The sequence below is a fragment of the Aspergillus luchuensis genome, chromosome 8 (assembly GCF_016861625.1).
Source record: "Aspergillus luchuensis IFO 4308 DNA, chromosome 8, nearly complete sequence".
Classification (NCBI taxonomy): domain Eukaryota; kingdom Fungi; phylum Ascomycota; class Eurotiomycetes; order Eurotiales; family Aspergillaceae; genus Aspergillus; species Aspergillus luchuensis.
The window spans coordinates 362,361-383,127 of NC_054856.1; the positions used below are offsets into that span (position 1 = coordinate 362,361).

The 20,767-nt window shown below is 50.6% G+C and overlaps 4 protein-coding genes across 4 annotated transcripts; 1 reads left to right on the plus strand and 3 right to left on the minus strand.

The window, feature by feature from the left end:
* Nucleotides 1–754: 754 nt before the first annotated feature.
* SRC1 (putative sister chromatid separation protein (Src1)) lies at nucleotides 755–3,081 on the minus strand (the record flags this gene model as incomplete). The annotated part of the gene is made up of 2 exons (XM_041681119.1): nucleotides 755–1,376; nucleotides 1,502–3,081. 2 exons carry the CDS (start codon nucleotides 3,079–3,081, stop codon nucleotides 755–757), a joined length of 2,202 nt encoding a protein of 733 aa, XP_041548094.1.
* Nucleotides 3,082–4,080: 999 nt separating this feature from the next.
* On the minus strand, nucleotides 4,081–10,416 carry acyA (adenylate cyclase acyA; the record flags this gene model as incomplete). Its single annotated transcript, XM_041681120.1, has 3 exons — nucleotides 4,081–4,374; nucleotides 4,435–9,690; nucleotides 9,823–10,416. 3 exons carry the CDS (start codon nucleotides 10,414–10,416, stop codon nucleotides 4,081–4,083), a joined length of 6,144 nt encoding a protein of 2,047 aa, XP_041548095.1.
* A 5,378-nt stretch (nucleotides 10,417–15,794) lies between these two features.
* Nucleotides 15,795–17,306, plus strand: AKAW2_80135S (uncharacterized protein; the record flags this gene model as incomplete). The annotated part of the gene is made up of 4 exons (XM_041681121.1): nucleotides 15,795–15,891; nucleotides 15,946–16,500; nucleotides 16,569–16,945; nucleotides 17,019–17,306. 4 exons carry the CDS (start codon nucleotides 15,795–15,797, stop codon nucleotides 17,304–17,306), a joined length of 1,317 nt encoding a protein of 438 aa, XP_041548096.1.
* A 976-nt stretch (nucleotides 17,307–18,282) lies between these two features.
* AKAW2_80136A (cytochrome P450) lies at nucleotides 18,283–20,029 on the minus strand (the record flags this gene model as incomplete). Its single annotated transcript, XM_041681124.1, has 2 exons — nucleotides 18,283–19,784; nucleotides 19,870–20,029. 2 exons carry the CDS (start codon nucleotides 20,027–20,029, stop codon nucleotides 18,283–18,285), a joined length of 1,662 nt encoding a protein of 553 aa, XP_041548097.1.
* Between the last annotated feature and the right edge of the window lie 738 nt (nucleotides 20,030–20,767).

Here is a 20,767-nt window from a genome sequence, read left to right on the forward strand (position 1 = left end):
TCAATCCACTACGTGGCAGAGTAGTTGGTAAGTGCGAGTTATCGTCTCGAGGAAACTGATAAATATGTAGATCCTGAACCGTCCAGTTATGCAGCAAACCACTCCACTACATCGGCTGGCGGCCGAAGCTCGGTTGCGGGAGTGGGGAGTGCGAGCGTTGCAACATTCCAACTAGTATAGGAGCCCGTCAATCGTTGCTATTGTAACCACGGCTCCCTCCCTCTCAATGCGGATGATCAGGAGTATCAAGCGCTTGATAGGCTGGCATCTATGCCGTGGATGTGGGGTCGTGTGATCGCACACAAAGTCGGTTCGCTACGCCACCTTGATGTCACGAACCAGAGTTGCCTGGTGACGAACCTAATCAACCTACCCAACTGCCATCCTTGCTAGATGCATGCGTTCACTTCATGTCCAAGGTGATAGAGCAAGGATGGGGTAATTGGGGCATCTCTCATTTCTTCCGTGCGCCACCTCACTTCGGAGATAAATTCCGGCGCCAACTATTCGAAGCTCGTTAAACCCTTTAACGAACCTGTGGGTTCAACAGGTTTTGGAGCAGGCTATCCACACCGCCAAAACATCGTACGAACAAAGTGCAGCTCAATTGGAACACCACGGGCAAACTTGTCTGCTTATTTCAAAATCCTGGTCTGCAGGGGAATCCTAATAGTGTATACACGAAGTTGTAAAATAATGTAGAGGGTAAAGTATGAGTTCCAAGAAGGGAATAAGGACGGGACGGAGCAGACCTTCAGTAGATAGGCCTGCCCTCATCCCATTTGCGCGATTCTCCCGGGCTCTGCGCCAGCGTGGCCTCTCCAACGGGCTGGTCACGGCTCTGCTCAGCAGGGAGTGGAGAGAAATGCACCTTACCGCTCTCACGGCCTGTTGCAGTGCTACCTTCAATCTCGCTCCGGACACTGCCAATCCCACCAATCCACTCCCAGACGCGAGCAACATCCCCACCACGGCCCTCACGAACTGAAGCGCGAACGTTCGCATTGCCCTCCACTACACTGCGAACTCGCTTCCACAATGCTTCACGCCGACTTCCGCGCAGCTCTGAACGGAGTACGTCGTCGCGCAATTGCCCAATGGGAATATAGGGCTCGCGAGCAGCACCCCTAGCGTGAAGGGCAGCCTGCGTCGCCAGGCGGTCGAGTGTCGTAGCGACTAATTCCGGGACTCGAGCCATATCAGAACGGCGAGCCCGGACTCTTGAGCGTGCATAAAGGACTACAAATGCGCAGAGAGCTAGAACCGAAAGAGGGAATCGATACGCGACGAGAGAGAGTCGGATGTTGCGGCGGAAGGCGCATGTGAGAGGGAGACGGCTGACGGAGGTCGAGGTGAGGGTGAGGACAGAGGATGGTCTGTAATCATGTTGTCGCCTCTGTTAGTTCCGTGAAAACACGTCAGAATCTAATTCCTTCGGTGCCACCATAGGGTCCGGGCAGGTGCGATAGAGCCTCCAGATTAGGAAAGTTGATCGACTTACTGCTTCATTCTGGTAACAACCTCCTCCCTTCCAATTACCTCACCCAGAGCTCCCTTCCAAAGGTCATCAAACTCTGTGTCACTCATGCCTTTCCGGCGCTGTCTCCCCACTTCCTGCTTCAAATCGGATTCGCTGATTTCTGCACCGACGGTGCCTTCCTCATCCTGCGCCAGCTCGCCACACTCCCACTTCGCCCTACGATCGCGCAAAGCTTCCAAAGCCTTATCAGCGACAGCCTTCACGCGACGCGCTTTCTCGCTGTCTGGCTCACAGGTCGGGGGTAGCGGAACCAACCCTCCAAGAGACAGCGGATGCGCCTTGAGAAGGAAGTCGTGTTCACACCGAGCTTCAAAGTTGGGATAGCAAAATGCGTGCGGGGGGCATGGTTCACATTGAGGTTCAAGAACATTGGCCCATTCAGGGACCCTGGTTTCGGCCAAGGACCAAGTGGGTTTGCCAATGCCGCAGAAACCGATCTCGATCTTCTCCTTACGCCACCAAGCACCGAAACTTGCGAACAATAAGACGAGGATAACCCAAGGCGCTGCACGGCTTGCAGTTCCCTGTTTCTGTGGCCGCCGGCTTGGAGCACTGTACATCAAGTCGGCGTGCTCCCTCTCGAGCGCCAACTGCTCGTCTGGGGTAAATTCCTCGCCCGCACTAAAGTCGCTGTCCTCCTCGTACTTGATTGGATCAAAATTCTGTGGAGGAGTTCTCATATTTGAGATGGGGAGCTCAAATGGTGACCGCTTCGATGGAGTAGCACCATGCTGATCGTGCAGATCTGCTGGCGTGACGGACTTCCTTGACCGCAGACCGCTACTTAAGGCAGGCGATTCAAGCGAAAACCGCGAGCTGCTTTTTCTTTCCGATCTATGACTAGACGGCCTTGGGCTCTTGTATTCCCAACGTGCTGGCGATCCACTTTGGAAGGGATTGTCATCGGTGAAAACGCTCTCCTCCTTCGGTTCGAGTTTGATGGCAGAAACCGGGGGTTCGGGGTTCACAGATGGTGTCATTTCGCTGCGTCTGGGTTTTCTGGCAGTGGACTTCCGTGGTGTCATGGTGTCAGTTGCCACAGGTGTTGCCAACATATCCTCCTGTGGCTCTGTGTCTGACGTGCGGTATCTTCTCGATTGCGATCTCGGGATAGATTTCCTCGAGCTCACCGACGGAGTAGCTGTAGCATTTCTTTCCTCAGTGTCGGCTGTCGATGCTCTGACACTTGCTCTAGAGCGTCCCCTTCTTCCAGTGGCTGTCGATACCGTAGACGGTGTAGGCGGGGGTGGCATCGAGTCTCTCGCCGGAGTTCCGCGCTGGTCGTCATAGTCGCTCACAACTGACGTCGCGCGACTTCCCATGTCTGTGATACCCTCGCTGGTTCTCCTGACTCTCTCGCGCTCTCTCAATAGCTTTCGGGCCTGGGGCATAACTTCCGCCTCCAGGATGCTGATAAGTTGGGCCTTTTTGGCCGAAGCAGGGTAGGGAACATCGTGGCTGACAAGGATGGATCGCAGACGCGGTACGGTGAGGGAATTGAGATCAAAATCCGGAGCGAGATACTCCAGAGCGTCCGCCATGGTGGAAGCGATTCGCGTAGCTTATCAACGCCACGAAAACCGATGTGGAAAAGGAAAAGGCGGATGGAGGTTTGCGGAGAGGGAAAAATTGAACGGACGGATGGGAAGGAAAGATCTTCCTGGTCTCCGCTCTTCTGGAGAGAACCTTGATTATTGTGCAGCCCCCAGCTCGTCAATGACGGAAGTAGCCGTTAATCAGTGGTCTCCAGGGCAACCAAGCGGGGCCGTGGCAAGAGAAGCCAACTGGCCGATTGAGGGTAACAAATACGACCGGATTCGATATCCCAATCCAACCTAGAATCTAGAATGATAAAAATCGATCCGAGTCTGATGGAGAGTGATGAGAAGTGGAGAGAAGAAAAAGGGTCAATTTGAGGCACGGATACGGCAAGATGAGCAAGCTGGGCTTGGCCTCCCGTCATGCAAACAAATCATAACAAACGCTGGTCATCACGTGAGCGGGAGGCAACGCGCCTGAGGTCTCCACTCGTGGCGCATGTCTCCAGACAATAGCTACTTAGATATCTTATTTAGTGATATAGTATAGTCCACAGTGCCATCCGATCCATAGTTGATATTCCCAGAACAATGCACATGGTAAATAGGCCGATAAATGCATCTCACCAGACGTTGCGACTCATCGTTTAGAGGCTTCATACAGTTATCAGGCGCAATTTTACGATCCGCTGTACTCTATATGTAGCCTATACATTTACGAGGTAGCCACCAGATAAAATGATAATCCGCTTTTACATTTCCATTAGATGCACAGTAACCAAGAAGTTGGGGAAGAAAGATACCACCAAGAAGGAGATAAAAGGGCAAGAAAGACGAACCCCACCCTTCCAAAGCTCCAACCTATGCTGTGAATTCACCACTTCCCACCAACCCAAGAGACGCCGCTCTGCAGTAGAATAAAAAGAAGCTAAGAAAAGTGCAATGAATACAATAAAGATGTGAAGAATGTAACCCTTGCCAGAAATATATTCAGGGTGGATTTCAAGGACGAGGTCCGCCAGGGTTAAACTCGTCTGATGGCGGTCCCATATGAAGATAGGACGACGAGGCAGAGTCATAGTTGCTCTCACCGTTGCTATACTGTGGGTCGGTGTATGTATAGCTAGTTGCAGTGCCAGCACTGGCATCGATTTGTTCCTTTAGAGCCCGGAATTCTGCGAGCTGAGCTTGTAGTTGTTGCATCACGTCTGTTATCGGTACAGCGTGGTCATTAAGCTGGTCGCCTGGCCGGAAAGGACGCATCATGTTTCGAATGAAGAGTGTAGTGATACAGACCTGCGAAATGTCAGCGCATCTGGCATACAACCTGCATGTTCAAACGATGTTGTCACTTACCTCGATGCGAGTTACCTGCTGCTCGACTAGGCTAATCACAGTCGAGTCTGCAAGCTCACCACCATGGTTCTTCACCACATTGAATAGAGCTACATTCGGCTCCTTGAGTCGAGCTTCACCTGGGTACTCCAATGCAGCGCAAAGCCTCTCCAGACGAAGAGTAATTTCCCACAACCGCCAAATCAAATCCGTCTGGATTTCCAGTTGAGAATGCTTGCTAATGGTAGTTGGGGCAAGCTCATTGCTTGCGTCTTTGTCCAACGTCGTCAATCGTCCCGACAAGCCATGCGGATAGATGAGATAGAGCGGTTCCGGATTTTCCAGTCCCTTTAGCTTGCGTTCACCCTGGTCCTTTATCACGAATCCCTGGCTGTTGAGTTGCTGCAGCTCCCGACGAATGTTGTGCCCGAGGGTATCATACGCGTAGCTTTCTTCCGAACCTGTCGACGCAGCCCGTTCGCTATCGGCAAATATCTCCAGGTTGCGTTGAATGTCACTCATGAAGTCCGACGATACGAAAATTTGGCCACCATCAGCGACCGCGGAGATTCGTGATGCTCGGTTCACCATTGGCCCAAAATAGTCCATACGGTTGGTGACCGGATCTTTCTCACAAACAGGTTCGCCCCAGTGAGAGCCCATCCTGACGGACAAACCCCTGAAAATGATGTTGTTTTCCGTATCATAGACGACTTGGCATTGGGGCTGCTCAAGAATCTCCGTCGGCCATTCGGCGTCAAGAAGCTGTGTCTGGCAGTTGAAGCACCACAGCAAAGCAGCAGTGGTGGTAGAGAAAGCGACCATAAAGGCATCACCTTCAGTCTTCACTTCATATCCACCTATGATACCCAGCTGTCGACGAAGGATGTCATTATGGATCTGGATGGCCGAACGCATCGCATCAGGACAGGTCTCCCAAAGACTGGTCGACTTCTTAATATCAGTGAAGATGATTGCCAGTTCACCAACAGGGGCATCCACGTAGTTGAATCGAGCGAGCCTGGAGTCACCAGGCGCATCACGCGGCTTCTTGGTGCGCTTGGTACTGGGAATAATCTGTTCCTCGGGGGGCCCAACCATCGAAAGACTTGGCCGGGTCCTGATCTTCTCCCGTCGCTTGAGATCGCCCACACCTAGAATCATCACCATTAACTTGTTGGTCGCACCAAAAGATATGGCCAGGTCTCTGATCTTCTGGGCTGCGATCATGAGATCTCTTCGTTCAGCCCTGGTCACATCGACTACCAGATCCGGCGTCACGTAGTCCCACAACTCTCTAGATGCCAGGATGACCATCTCATCCTGCTCTGTCAAATTTACGTGCATGGTGTGTGGAGCTGCGATGACAGCAGGCATCATTGGGAAGTGTCCAAAAGCTCGTGACACGGTGAGGACATCATTCAATTTGCCGGTCCGGGAGACAAACCCTCCGGCGTCGCGGATTCTTGCCCTTTCATGTGTTTCGGCAGGATCATGGTTTTGAGTCAGGTGTCTTAGGGAGCCGTCCGCTTTGACAAGGATCGCCTGGGCATCACCAACATTTGCAACATAGAGGTCCATGTTATTGAGGTACATAACGGTCGCAACGCCGCCGAGATCAATATCGTCTTTCGTAAGCCGAACTTTTCTCTGATCGGTTGAATCTTCCTGATACTGCCGGACATCCTGATCCAGAGACTTGTAGCAAGCGAAGGCCATATTCTTATTCAGAGTCAAGAACGCCCTCCGAAGCGCATCAAGTGGTGTCTCGTGTTGCTCAGGGCGCATTCTTTTCAGCTCAGAAGAGAAAGTATGGATGAAGTTCTCGTGAAGGAATTTGGCAATTCTGGAACCTCCACTAGATTGAGACTGCCCGTCAAACATACCAACAACCGTTTCAACCTTGTCCGGCTTCAAACGAGGCACAATCATATCAAAGATGGAAAGATGCTCGCTTTTGCCGAGAAAGTCAGCCATACCGTATGCGAGTGAGCCCGCAAGTGAAGCAGACGTCCTGACCCGACGATCTTCGTTTTCCTCAGGGATCGTTGTAATTGTAAGGGTGACATCCATCAATCCTAGAACGCGCAAATGGGTGAGAGAAGTGAAATCGGTGAGGTTTGTCTGATGCTTTGGCTGTTGCTGTTGGTTCGATAGGGAAGAGCCAGGAGGTTTGATCTCAAGCCGTTTGTTGCCCGAAAAATTGAGGTATTTGAGGTTTCGATTCCAATTCCAGTTCCAGTCATAGGGCCAGTTCGAAACATTATACTTGAGAGAGTTGCTGCCAACATCCAGAATTGAGAGTTTGCTGACCTTACAGAGCTCGGCGGGAAGCACTTGGAAGCGATTCGCATTGATGTGGAGAACCCTCAGGCTGCTTCCTTCTTCAAGGTCATCAGAAGGAAGAGATGTCAGTTCGTTGCCAGAGATGTACAATTCGGTCAGCAGCGGCCAACGTCTCAATAGTCCCTGGGGGAGCTCGGTTAATTCATTGTAAGACAGGTTAACAATGCGCAGCTCCGGGATGAGTGAAAGTTCACGAAATATGTCGTCTTCCAAACGATTGTCAGCCAGGTACAGGTTCCGAAGTGACCCGCCAAATGTCGTAGCCACATGCTGAGAAAAATTAGAGTCCTTGCGTGAAGATGGACTGCCGTCAGTCAGCGATCGAGATGCAGCAGAGACTTTCCTGCCTTGGCCGAGGGAGGATGCGACAGAGGGCTTCCGGTAAGCACCACCGTTTGGAGAGCTTCCAGTGCTAAGCACGCCGCCCGATGTTTGGCTTGGTCGTCGAGCCTCTTGCTCTTCTAAAGCACCTAGCTCCTCATAGCTGGGTGTTGTTGATACGCCAGGCGTCGCGGCCGGTGTGCCGATCGGTTCGCTGGGGACCTGAGGCTGCGGGCTTCCATGCTTCGGGAAACCTTCCAGGACGTTCGAAGAGACGTTCAGAGTTTCGAGCCTGAGGCAGTGCCAAATTTCTGGCGGTAACTTTCTCAGATTGCATTCCCTCAAGTTCAGATACTTGAGCTCCGTCAAGCAGCCAATCGTGGCGGGAAGAGCAGCGAGGGGATTCTTGATCATGCTGAAGTGCTCAAGCTTGCGCAATTTGCCAATGTGAGGTGACATTGACACAAAGTGATTCTTGTCTAGAATGACCTTGGTCAGATTGGGTAAATTTTCGAAGAAAGTGTCACGCAATTGAACAAGCTTCGCAGAGGCAATATTGAGAGACGTCAATGTGGGTATAGGTGCGTCGATTTCGAATTGAGTCATAGGACAATGGTCAAGCGCCAAAGTTCTGAGTTTTGGGAACGATCCCTTGAACTTCGATATAGCATTGTGTCCAATGGCTAGCTGCTCCAGGCGAGGGAGAACACACAGTGTGTCAATGTTCGTGATTTCATTGAATCTTGCGTCAATTTCTTTCAGGTTAACGAGATCTCTGAAGGTATCGTCTAAAGCACCTCTGACTATGTTGTTCGTCATCCAGATCCGCTCGAGTGTCGCGAGCTTGCCGATTTGTGGCAATTCCGAGATATTATTGAAGCTGATGTCTAGATCAACTAGGCTCTTCAGGCCGCAGAGGAGATCAGGGAACACCTTGAAGTTGTTTGACGATATGTTGAGGCTCCTCAAGTACTGGAAGTTACCGAAGTAACTGGGCAACTTGGTGAGCCTATTGTTGGCCATCTTTATGCTGACAAGTCCGTGCAACCTGTCAAGGTTGGCATGAGTCAAGTCCTCCAAGAAGTTATTGGACACGTCCAGATATGTCAGCCGACTCGCAAGCCCAAAACTTGCAGGAAGTCTAAGAGCCTCGTTCCCAATGAACTTGATTTCTCGCAGGTTGATGCATCCCTGGATAAAGTCCTTCGGTACGTCCAAAGCCAGATTCTTCGACAGGTTTAGCGAAATAATCTCGGGCGCTTTCTTGTAAAGACCAATGGGGATCGTAACAAGGCTTCTATTCGACAGGTCTACATGGCTGAACTTTTGCTGAGCTTTGCCAAGGGGATCATTGCCATCGATGATGTAGCCAGTGATCCTGGCCGGTAAAAATGTAAATCGCAGAATGTAACTGTGATCTTCCCGGCCGACCTCTTCGATACGGTCTTTCTCAGTATAGCCCACTTGTTCGAGCATTCGTTTCTGCATGAGTATGGGCATCTCCGTCTGGTCAAGCTGTCTTGAAAGGTCATTCTTCTGCATGACTAGTTCGTAATTACTGATATGTTCAGTGAGGAATGACTTTCGACTGAGTCCATGAACCAGGTCTGCGACAGTGGCGTATAACCCACCCGAGAGCGTAGCGAATGTAGCATCTGGACGGAAGATCCGTATGTACCAATTCGGTCCATCCGGCTCGGTAATCGTAGGGCCGGGTTCAGAGGTGTCCTGTGGGAGTAGGGTAGACGGCTCGTTCTGCTTCTTCACATGCCAACTTTCCGGAGCGTCCCAATTTCCCGCGGGTACCGCATCACGCCGTCGTGTTTCCTCGGATCGAATGGAAGCACCATCAAGCATCTTGCTCTTTGCGCTCGGTGATGGTGGGTTTACAATACCTTCCATGTGAGTGAGGTCTGTATCGAGCTCCCACACATTGGATCGGTCGGGTTGTCTGATTTCCTTTCCGGGAGGAACCTCATTGGCATGACCTCGACGACCTCTCAATTTCGCAGAGCTGATGGCTAAGCCTTTGCCGTCCCTTTTGCGCTCGTTATCTCCCGAATCGGCCAAGCGAGAGGATGTTCCGCTTTCGATACTGCCCTGCCGTCCACGCCTGGCAGGCGAAGCTTCACGTCGAGACAACTTTGAAGCAGCAGCTTTAGTGGTCTCTTGTACTGCCTTCGACCCGGTGATGTTCTTCAAATGACCGTGTTTCGGACGGCGTATCTTGTCGAGGAAAGACCGCTTACTCGTCTGTGCCCCAGGCGAATTTTGGCCCTGTTCTCTGGAGTAGGCGCTTTGGACGCTTGGAGTAGGGCTGGTTGAACGGCCAACAAGTGTCGTAGTCGAAGTCATCGGAGTTGGGTAGTTCAAGCTGCCTTCTCTAGACGGCCGAAGACCTAGAGATAGATCGTCTCGTCCCGTTGCTGGGCGATTAGAATAGCCTGCTAAATCACCCGCGGCTGTCGGTTTCTCTTCCTTGCTTCGTGAGTGGCGGTGGCCACTGAAATGCCGGCGGGATTGGTCTCTCTGGGACACCGACCCGCGTTGGCCATCAGCCGTTGCTGTGGGTGCTTCTCGGACAGGAGCTTCGCCATACTGGGGTATATCCTGAAATAGGTTTGATATTAGCTTCCTGCTGCCCAAAGGATAACAGTCACGTGATATACAGCACGCAAAAGATGACAGACTGCTCGATAAAAACGAAAACGAACAAAAAGTACACTCGGCGCCGAAACTTACGTTGAAACTTTGGTATAACCACGGAGTGATTTCGCTCGAAGGGAGAGGGGTATGAGGTCTTGCTTGATTTGGAGCCGGGGAAGTTCCTGGATTTCGGGAGCCATCGGAATTGGCTCTCTCGCGTGCTCGGAATTGATCGAGGGAGGAAGGTTTCGTAGCCGAATTTTGAGTGAAATTGTCCGAGTCATGTCTCGGATCCCCATTTCCAACATACTCGTCGCCGAAAAATCCTTGCAACTTCTTTTTGAAAAGCGCACCGGCACTAGACTTGGAACCTTGGCTACTGACAGTCATGGCGCTGGCGACTGAAGGCCTTCGGTGATCACCGTTGTAGTCTAACTCTAGAGGTTCGCTCGCATATGTCTGGGCCGTTCCTGGACGGAATAAGTTGGATGCGGGAGACGCCTCCTGCTCCGAATAGTCGTTGAAGAAGGTTGACGGACCATCATTAGGTGCTACCGTAGGAGAAGAAGCAAGCGAGGGTTCTGCGTCGTGTTGGGAACTGTCCGGTGGATTAAGATTTAGTTGTGGCGGCCGATTGTTCGAGTTTGCAGTTGGTGAAGTGCCGGGATCCTCAGTTCCCAGCAAATTCATGGCCTTTCTGTGACTGCCAAATTGAGGAGGTTTACGTTGGTCTTTTGGGGCGAAATCTGAGCCCCAAGAAAAGATGGAAGAATATAGGTCACTCGGATCTTTTATTGTTGGTGATGTGCAAGTCTGTGCATCTGGCCTGGTAGTAAGTCAGTAAACTGTAACCAGAATTGAAAGTCATCATGAGCCCATCGCTTTCTGTAGCTTTCAATCATCCCATCAGATAGCGCTATGCGTGCAGTGACTGAGGCAGCACAACCCAGGAACGGAATGGCAGCATTCACCAATACGGTGAGTGAAGTAGAATTCCAGACACATAACGACGGACATGGTAGGACATATCTAGAAGAGATGCCGAAGACAAGCCAGCATTGCACGTGGCAACGGCAGCCACCATTCATTCTCCTTCGCCGAAAGTAACGACAGCCACATGACGGCTATGTCTATAGCCTCCGACCAGAAGCAATATGAGGGAAGGAAGAGCTGGGAGGATAATGTTGCCTACCTGTCCGTATCTCTGAATCCCGATAATGGAGAAACACTGCGCGCGTTCGAAGGTTCATGATTATGCTGGGGTTGGTGGGTTCGACCTTCTCTAACAGTCTCTTGCGACAACCAGCTGTGCGCCCCTGAGCTCTCCGAGCTGCGCCGCCCTCCGGATTGATCACTGTTTCGATGCGACATGCTTCTGACTTATGAACAGTTGTTTAAAGAGGGGACGTGGCGAAAAAGAAAACGGACTGTCACCTGGAGCGGTTGCCGAAGAGGGAAATAGGGGGAAGGAGGGAAAGCATTAATGAGATCGAAATCGAATTTATGGTGACAAAAAAGCGAGGGAGTTAATTATGAGCTCGTGAAGGTGTCGTGGGAGGAACTGCTGGTAGATCCGATCGGGGGGCTGATCTCGAATGGCGTGGGGATATAGATACTGCGTCGTCGGTATAGGCAAAGATTATATAAACTCTAAAAGTAACCCGAAGGTCTCAGCGAAATGTACCACCGGAAAAGGAAGGCTTGCCACAGGCAGTTATCACAGTACGAACAGTATACGATCGTGGCACGGGGTTTAGCGTCGGGCGCGACGGTGTCAAGACGTGCTTCATGTTCTGGAGGGTGAGCGGCAGCGGTCAGGAAACGCCATCGCACATTCTGGGACGAGGACAGCCAGGCCTGCGACAGGCTTCAAGAATGACGGCAGGTGGGGGGTAGGGAGAAAAGGGGGCGGGACGGGAGAGGAACAGAAGGAGTTCAGGGAATTAATAAAAGAAGAGGGAAGAAGAGGGGGGAGGAAAGGGGAATGAGAGAACGTCAGAAAACCACCAGCATGAACCGGACAGGTGAGGTTCGCGTGGATGGGAGTTTAGGTGGTGGTTAAAGTGGTGGTGGTGACGGTCGGCGGGAGGAGTGAACCTGCGCAGAGTTGGAAAGGCGTTGAGGCTCTGACCACGAGCAACCCGCTAAACCGGACCGAGCAGCAGCAAACCGCAGCAGCAGTAGCAGCTCCCTCTTGTGGATTTTTGGGGAGGGGGAGTGGTTCAGATTCTGGTGGACCGCTGCTCGGAAGCTACTGTAAGCTCCCTCCCATGAAAAGTCCCCAACTGGTTTGACCGGTGGACATGATGTCAAGATCCGACTGGTCTACTTCTCTGTCGCTCCAAAAGGGTCGTACCGATTGGGACAAAGTCCCGATACCTTAGAGGCTTGAGTTTGCATTTCCGGCATGAAAAATCTTATTATTAAGATTTAATCCGCCAGCTCAGATTCACTTTGTGAACCATTTGGGGAGCTTCCAAGGGTCGTTTCCGGGGCATGCATGGTCCGTGAGGATGTCCGTGCTTCAACAGGATACATACACTACGGCAGATAATCACAACTAGCTTGTGATGCTACCTCTTGTACGGAGCACACAACACCTTTTTGGAAGCCGGAATACCCGGCAAAACTTCCACAGCCCTTGTCCGGCAAGTTTTTAGTCATCCCAAATCCTGACGGTTAAAGCGGCATTGGTTGAATAATGGCTGAGAATTTGAGCAGCTGATGATACTTAGTAAGTTTCAGCTATCTATCCAGACACGCCTTTTACCTCTCTATTTTTTTTTTTTTTTCTTTTTTCTTTTCATAAGCGAACGGAGTATCTACGGTCAACACTACCGGGCCTGTCCTACCAATCAGATCTCATGCTATCCCACTCCTGAGCAAGGACTCCTGCACATGAGCGATTGTGGCGTTCCGTTGATCGCCAGATCATTGCACCTTTAGCAAGGAGTCTAGGGAGTACCGGAGGCAGCATGCTATTTATTTGCGGTCTGGTCTCTCCAAGTCACTGTCGTTGGAAAGCCGCATTGTACTCGGTACTTTCTAAATATAAGACACCTTACTAGTAATTTTGATGGACCCTAATAATGGCTTGGTGGTCCATGCTCTTTAGGGATATTGTTCCGAATATGCAGCAAATCTTTGATCCTTGAACTGCCCCCACTGGCTCAACCCCACACCATCACTTTCGTTTCTTTTGCGCCCGTCCTTCCCCTTGAGGAGTTTCGAAGTGCTCGCTTAGGTACGAGTTTTCTGCGTAGCCGGTATGGTTGGGGGCACTTTTCTGCGAAAGAGGGGGGGAGCTCCTACGGCCATGGCGGTTTCACTCTGGTTACGAGAGAACCGAATATGTGTGCAACCAAGAACCCTCTGAAACATACTTGCTTGTTTCAGGACTTTTCCTTCTACTATGACACTTTTACCCCTTGTACAAAACGAAGAGGCATGTTCAAGAGCGGTGCAAGGTGGATGGGGTGGAAAAGAGGAAATTAGATATATGTTGACCGACCTGAACGGATGCGGTACAGGGTTAGTAAGTAGTTATTGTAAGTAAGTTCGGGCAACACTCATACCCTTTCTAGGTTTGCGGGTGTACAAAACAAATGACACATCCCATATCAGTAAGGTTAACCGAGCTGGCTAATTGCTAAAGATACAGCACTAGCCAGTGACCCTTTTAGAAGGTGGAAAGCAGATTCTCAACACCTGTTCAACAGATTTGCTTTTGTCGTACAGATAAGCGATGTCGAATTGGGGGCCATGGTGTATGGTTCCACTGCCATATTCTTCGCTCGAATTATCGGCTCATAGTATTTTTGCTATCAGACAACCCTCGAATATCCGTTGACATGTAGTGCCCTAGATGTTCACACTGTTTGAAATTTTTTAATCATATATTCAGAGTGGTGCTACTACCCATCTATTAGAAATACCTTGACGGTATCATCGAAGCCCGACTAAAATATTGAGAATATATATTAGCGTCCCGGGGTATTAACATTATCGGGATTTCGGATTCCAGATTTCGCCAATGGCAACAACTGTTCAAGTCTTCAGAATTAGTGAATATATATACAAAGTATGCTACTATTGGCCGGACATCTATACTATGGACCGATTGAAAAAGGTACCAACCTGGAGCACTACTACTTTTAGCATGTAGGCAGACATCACAGTTGACCCGCATAATGGGGCGCAGTAGAGACGCATCTCCATGAGGAGATCGGAAGTGCTACGTAGTCGGGTTAATAATTCCGAATGGCACCTGCAGGTCACTGATGAAGCAGAAGCATCTCTCCTGTATTCCATCCAAAATAAAGAGGAATTACTTGATGCCTATGAACGGCTCTACCTGATCTGGAACGATTCCACATCCTACTATGGGCATGGGCATAAGTAAAGTGACAGTTCCCACGGTTGGATGTCCTGGACTGTTCTAGGTCCGCCAGAAGAGAGTGTTCGTTTGGCTCAGTTACTTGTTAGGGTGCGACGATGTCATACTGCCCGAGAACGTAGTTGACGCTCGAGAGTATGGAATTTGATCATACTGTATCTGGTTGAAAGTCAATTTTTTGCGATAGTTCCCCAGAAAACACATATACTTCGCCATCGTCAAGCCACAGCGTCGCTCTGATATCAGCGGCTAAGCGGGGCATGTCAATTAACCATGGTGGTTCTACAATTATCTGTGAACAAGGTTTGGGTAGACAGGGGCTGTGTCACCTGGACACAGTAAGGATAATTGATAGAGAGCAGAATTTTGCTCTACGTGAAGCTGCTTCCCGTGGTGGGTGGAGCGTAAGCATGAATCGGACATGGCAGAGGAGGCCCACGAGAAAATCCTGCAGCAAAGCGGAATGATGTATGCGAGAAAGACTAGCTAATAGCTACTTCTTATAAAAAGAGATATTGTTGGGTTGTGGTTCTAGATCACCAGGGTCCCGATAGTCTGATAGGTGCCGATGGAAAAAGAGGAGGCTGGGGGTGGAGCGGACGGGCGGTGATCGACTCCCAACTCAGGTGGCGGTTGATGCTATTGTTGGAAAGGGCCTAAACCCGCGCGACCGCCGCTGTCTTGGAGCGGTCGATGGCTGTATAGGACATGATGCAGAGGACGAAATGTCAGAGTGTACTACGGGGTACGGAGTACTTAGGTGCCGTTTAATATGCGAAAGGTGTCAAGTGATGGCCTGTCCTGGTATTGTGGTTTGGACTGACGGGTAGACAGCTTATTGCCTATTCAAGTAAGCAAAGATTACTTTGGTGGAAAGTGGGCGGCGCCTGCCGCTGAGAATGTTAGATCCTTCATTGATACATCTTGTATCAAGAGCAGACAACATTGAAAGCTACTAAACAAAGATGTGAGAGAATTGCTATCAAGCTGATAGGTCCATCCCATTCCTTAGGGATAATACTTTTGCCTATTTTCTCATACTCCACACAGAGAGATCATTCAAACTCATTTCCTTGTGGTCGCATCCTCTACGTAAGGTACAGTCATGGTCGACCGTCCTGAGCCAATCAGTGGGGCGGATGGGGCGGTGATGAGGCCCCATGAGCGACCCGGTGACTGCCCGATCGGGCATAATGGCGATGACGGGCCCGAGATGGAGCAACAGCAAAAGCGAGGAGGCTGGACCAAGAAAACCATCAGTCCGACCTTTCGATGGAGTACGAGGAGTCGGAGCTGTCCACACGGACGGTGAGGATTGCACCTTCCTCCGCAACTAATTTCGCCTGTGCCTTAAATATGATTGCGTCCCTACTCTTGGCTTGTGAATGATGGCTGCCTCGAGTTTGACTCCTCACTACCACCACCGGCACCTTCCTGCGCCGTGACTTTGCCGGCCAAAGTGGTATTGCATTAACCTAGTATTGATCCTCAGTACCTGTCCATCCTCCTGTTTAATATCCCTCTCATCCCGATTTCACCCCTCCTCTCCTCCAAACAGAAAGAGACGCAAATACATCACTGGATATTGAACTCTGTCCGCCCTCTCAACCTATACCCTGATTGCAGTTGACGAACCCCATTGAGTGAATCACCGGGATATTTCGTGCCCACCATGAGACTTCCGCTTGTTAGCTCGACAGTCGCTCTTCTTTCCAGCGCCAGCTTAGTGGCAGCGCAGACATACACCAATTGTAACCCACTGAAGAAATGTAAGTGCCCAAAATCGTATGTTTGATGGGCAGGCGCAGCTAATACTTCTAAAGCATGTCCTGCGGATCCCGCACTGGGCAAATCTGCGAGCTATGACTTCACTCAAGGCAGTTCGTCCGACTTTACTGCAACCGGTAGCCCGACCTATGGTGACAATGGTGCCGAGTTCACCGTAGCTCAACAGGGAGATGCGCCATTGATCCAGTCCAACTGGTACATCATGTTTGGGCACGTGGAATACGTGATCAAGGCTGCCCCTGGAACGGGCATTGTCAGCAGTGCCGTTTTGCAGTCCGATGACCTGGATGAGATCGACTGGGAATGGCTTGGAGGGAACGACCAGCTTGTGCAAACCAACTACTTCGGAAAAGGAGATACAAGTAGCTACAATCGTGGAGCTACCCATAATGATCCTGGGAACCACGACGACTTTCACACCTATACTGTGGACTGGACGAGCAAGCAAATCGTCTGGCAGATCGATGGCACAACGGTCAGAGTGCTTACGCCGGATACTGCCGACACGAACCAGTACCCCCAAACCCCCATGGTTGTCAAAGTAGGAGTCTGGGCTGGAGGCGATCCCAGTAACCCTCAAGGTACAATCGGTGAGTGTCTAGCCACATGTCCCTGCAGTGCTTGCCACTGGTTTGCAATATGCTAATGTTTGTCTTAGATTGGGCTGGAGGCACGACCGATTACAGCGCCGGACCCTACACAATGTACTTGAAGTCCCTCAAAGTGACGGACTATTCGACTGGCTCGTCATACTCATATGGTGATGAGAGTGGGGACTGGACGTCAATCACTGCCAACGGAGGCCAGGTTAATGGAAACATTGGGGCCGATACAATGACCTCAATTGAGTCAGCACCCACTGTGACGTCGACAGTTGCCAGTATCCCTATCCCTTGGAGCGGCACTCATCGTGAAACATCCAGCTTTGTGACTCCAGATGTCTGGCCTTGGGTTGCGACAGCAACATCGACATCGCTGCCTTCTGGCTGGACATATTCTGGTTCTAGACAAATCCAGCCGCCTAGCGCGGCTTCTGTGAGTGAGCATTTCCCTTAACACCCTTTTATACAAACCTCAGGATCTCACGCTAAATCGGTACTGCTTTTAGTCTTCCTCCCAGTGTATATCAGCCTCCTCGCAATCTCGGCCGGCTTCATTCTCCCCCTCCGTCTCTAAATCCCGCTCAAGAACTCCAAGTTTGACTGCTTCCTCGACGACTGCTGCTGGACAAACTAGTTCCGCCACTCATGCGGGTAGCTCCACCACGACCAGACATCTCTCTCCTACTTCAACCAATCACGCAGCCCCAAATGTGAATGCTGCGGGAAGACCAAATAGGATTCACATTGGCATGCATGTGATATGTGTGCTTATTAGCACAGTGATCATGCTCTGATACGCTGCGCAACGACCGTTGAAAAATTGATCAGGTCTATACATTACCAGCACCGCTACTCGACGACAGTTATGACAGTTATGCATACGACACGACGACTACTATAACACGACATCACGACGAAGTGTATATGAGTGATTGGCCCCTTTCCTTCTTCCTCGTTTATGATAGAGATCTTCATGAGCTATGTACAGCATAGGGTTGGCGTTGAATCACGAAAGAGGCGAGTCAGACGAGCTCGCTAATTGCACCACGTGCTGTGGCTTTATTGGATCAATTGGCGTTGGTAGCTCCTAATTAATAATATTGGCTTTTGTTAAAACCATCGTTGTGTTTTGTAGCCCATTCTAATCGTGATGTTGAGAGTTCTGGAGATTTTGCTGAAGAAGAAGAGGATAAATGATAACAACAGGGCTTGATCAGACATTACTGAGCTGGTCGGCTGACAACAAGTATCTTCCCCCATGGGAGCAGTGAACTTCCCAAATATACTAGGTCACTTCGTAAGTCGTTTGACCGCAGACCTACCTCATGTTGTCCCGAAATTTCCATTGGAGACGCTACCGCAATAGAATACGGACGGGCCAAATAACTTACCAATTACAGAACCTACTGTAGATATTCAGATGGCCTACATCGACACCCTGACCAGGTGGCACTCATATAATAGTATCTGGCTGAAAGGGGGAAGAATAAAGTTAGCGACTGCAGCATGGCAATGTCAAGAATGAGAATCTTAACCTACAATCGGATTGGTTTAGATCACGATGAAGCAGTCGGGGAACGGGCAGCTCAAGCAAGTTAGCTTACGATGAATATAAATAGACGCCAAAGAAGGATACATAATAAAAATAACTAAGCCAAGTGAAGACGGATGAGAGTCCAATAGTCCGTAAACAGATACCCAACATTATTACAACCACACAACACAGAAAAGAAGCACAGACTACCGTAACATTCATCTTGGCCCATAACATCACTCAAAAACACAATTCAACTCACACCCCGGATTCAAGGTGATTTCAAACCTCAACATCGGATCCTCGACCTTGTCCTTCCCTGCTGGTGGCACAGCCGTCAGTGACTCGTAAACCTGCAAGATCCTTACAACGGTATATCCCATCTCGATCATCGCGAACTGCTGTCCCAAACAGATCCTAGGCCCACCATTAAATGGGACGAAATACCACGGTTTCGGCACCCAATCACCCATCCATCTCTCGGGGATCCACTTTCCAGGGTCGAAATAGTTCTTATTACTTCCAGGGGATGGGTAATGCGCTGGATCCCTCTGCATCATCATAGTCGAGTAGATCACGCGAGTGTCGGCACGAACACCTACAGGTCCGGTGCCATCGGCGCCACCGCCACGGGGGAGGGTCGTGTTCTTTAGTGCGTAGCGAACGTTGAATGGGACGACGGGATAGACGCGCATCGTTTCGTTAAGCACAGCCGTGAGGTATTTCATTTCTTTGAGGTCTGTGTAGGTGGGTTTGCTGCCGGATGGGCCTAGACCCAGTCGGGAGGCGATTTCGGATCTGAGTGCTTTGACTACGGAGGGGTTACGGGATAATTCGAAGAAGCAGAATGCGAGAGTTGTGGCGGTTGTGTCGCGGCCGGCGAGTAGGATGGCGGTTAGTTGGTCGCGGATGACTTGGGGGTCTCGGGTGAAGCGGGCTAGGGCGTGGATGAATGTTTCTTGCTTTGAGAGGGACTTGTCGAGTTCTTCGGGGCTGAGGGATAGGGCGCGTTGGATGAAGGGGGCCATGAAGTCGTTCATTGTCTTGAGCTTTTGGCGGAATTTGGTACGGGAGAGGATGGGGTTGAAGGGGCTGGGTTGGTGGTTAGGCTCAGTTGGTGATTGGAGGGAAAGAAGATAGCAGCAGGAGGGGATTTGAGAGGAATGTACATACCCGTAGCGAAAGATCTCGCCCTGTCGGTGTTGTACGTAGCTGAAGGCGTCGGCGAAGCTGGTGGCTGGATTCTGCAGGCTGTTGGTGCCTTCGCCGAAGAGATAGGCTGTGGCAGCGTCTAGGGTGTATCGGAGGAACAGGGGAGTTAGGTCGACGACTTTGTTGCTCTTGGTCCCTGCCAGGAGGGGGAGAAGGTGTTGGACGTGGTGCTCGAAGAGTTCTGTGTCCACGATGCGGTCCCTGGTGAACATGGGCCGAATGAGTTGACGCGAGCGAGACCATAGTTCGCCGTCCGTGACGAAGATACTGTCGCCTAAGAACTCTTTCCAATCGTGATGAAAGAGCTCTCCTTTGCCATAGTCCGCAAATTGGCCGGTGAGTAAAGCTCTGATGTTCTCGGGGTCCTTGGTGATGATCACTCGATTTGAAATACCAAAATCCAGTTCAGCGGTTTGGACATGATCAATGGTTGACGCTCCATGGGCAGTCTCCATAAGATTATGCCAGTGAGTGAGATCTTCACATCTGCTGTTTGCCATCACGTAGGCGTAAACATTGTCGAGGGCTGGGTATATCTCGGTTAGCCTATGGATCATTCTGAAGGGGGCATGCTGGTGATGGTAATGTTCGGGGATGTGGGATTAACAGACCGTATGGCAGCCAGAACCGCATGCGTGGAGCCCTCAGGCCCAGTCGAGAGATTTCCCAAGACACTTGGATCTTACGGATGTTACATGCAAGGAAGAAGATCCCCACGAGGCAAGCGGATGCCTTCATGGGGCTCACCTGGTCAACAAGATATTCAAGCATGGTGCCAGGGCAAAGGCCTCGAGAGGGAAGTGGGATGAGTTAAGGTATAGACAATGGTTGAGAAGCCATGGCACAGGAATGCATGAATTATTCTGCTCGTGGACACGAGTCATGCACTATTTAGCCAAAAGCTCGACTATATGTCACCCAAGATGCAAGACCCCCGCTCGTTTGATTAAAACTCTCGTTTTGATTGACCAGTGAACCCCGCGCATTGCTAAACGATTAGACCCGAGGTTCCTATACTGGAATGTTAGTTGCAGATCGGATAAGCAAGAAGAGGAATGTGAAGCTAGGAGTTAGCTAGCTGAGTAAGGCAATTTTGGCGCATCTGATGGAGCTGAAATGAACTGCTGGTATGGAGTGTGGATCCGGCTCAATTGGTCGGGTTCTTGATCCTTGTACAAACTCAAACATCTAAGTCCTAACTGAAAAGAGCATATGACCCTCTATGACCCTCAATGACAAGAAATTGCGAGATGACACCACATGTCAAAAGCATTGAGGTGAAGTGGTAGATGCTAAGTCTCCGGCATTTCTCTCTAGGGCAATTCGCAGCCAAACTCGCCAGTTGGCGGCTGCGCCACGGCAGTACCTAGCACGTGACTGATGTGGCGCGCGACTTTCATCATCGGCGAAGCAAAGTTCCTGCGACGGATACCAGATCTCTTCCCAAAACATCCCTCTTCTCCCCTCAGCTCTTTCCCTCCGTCCTGTATAGCCTCCGATTCTTGACAA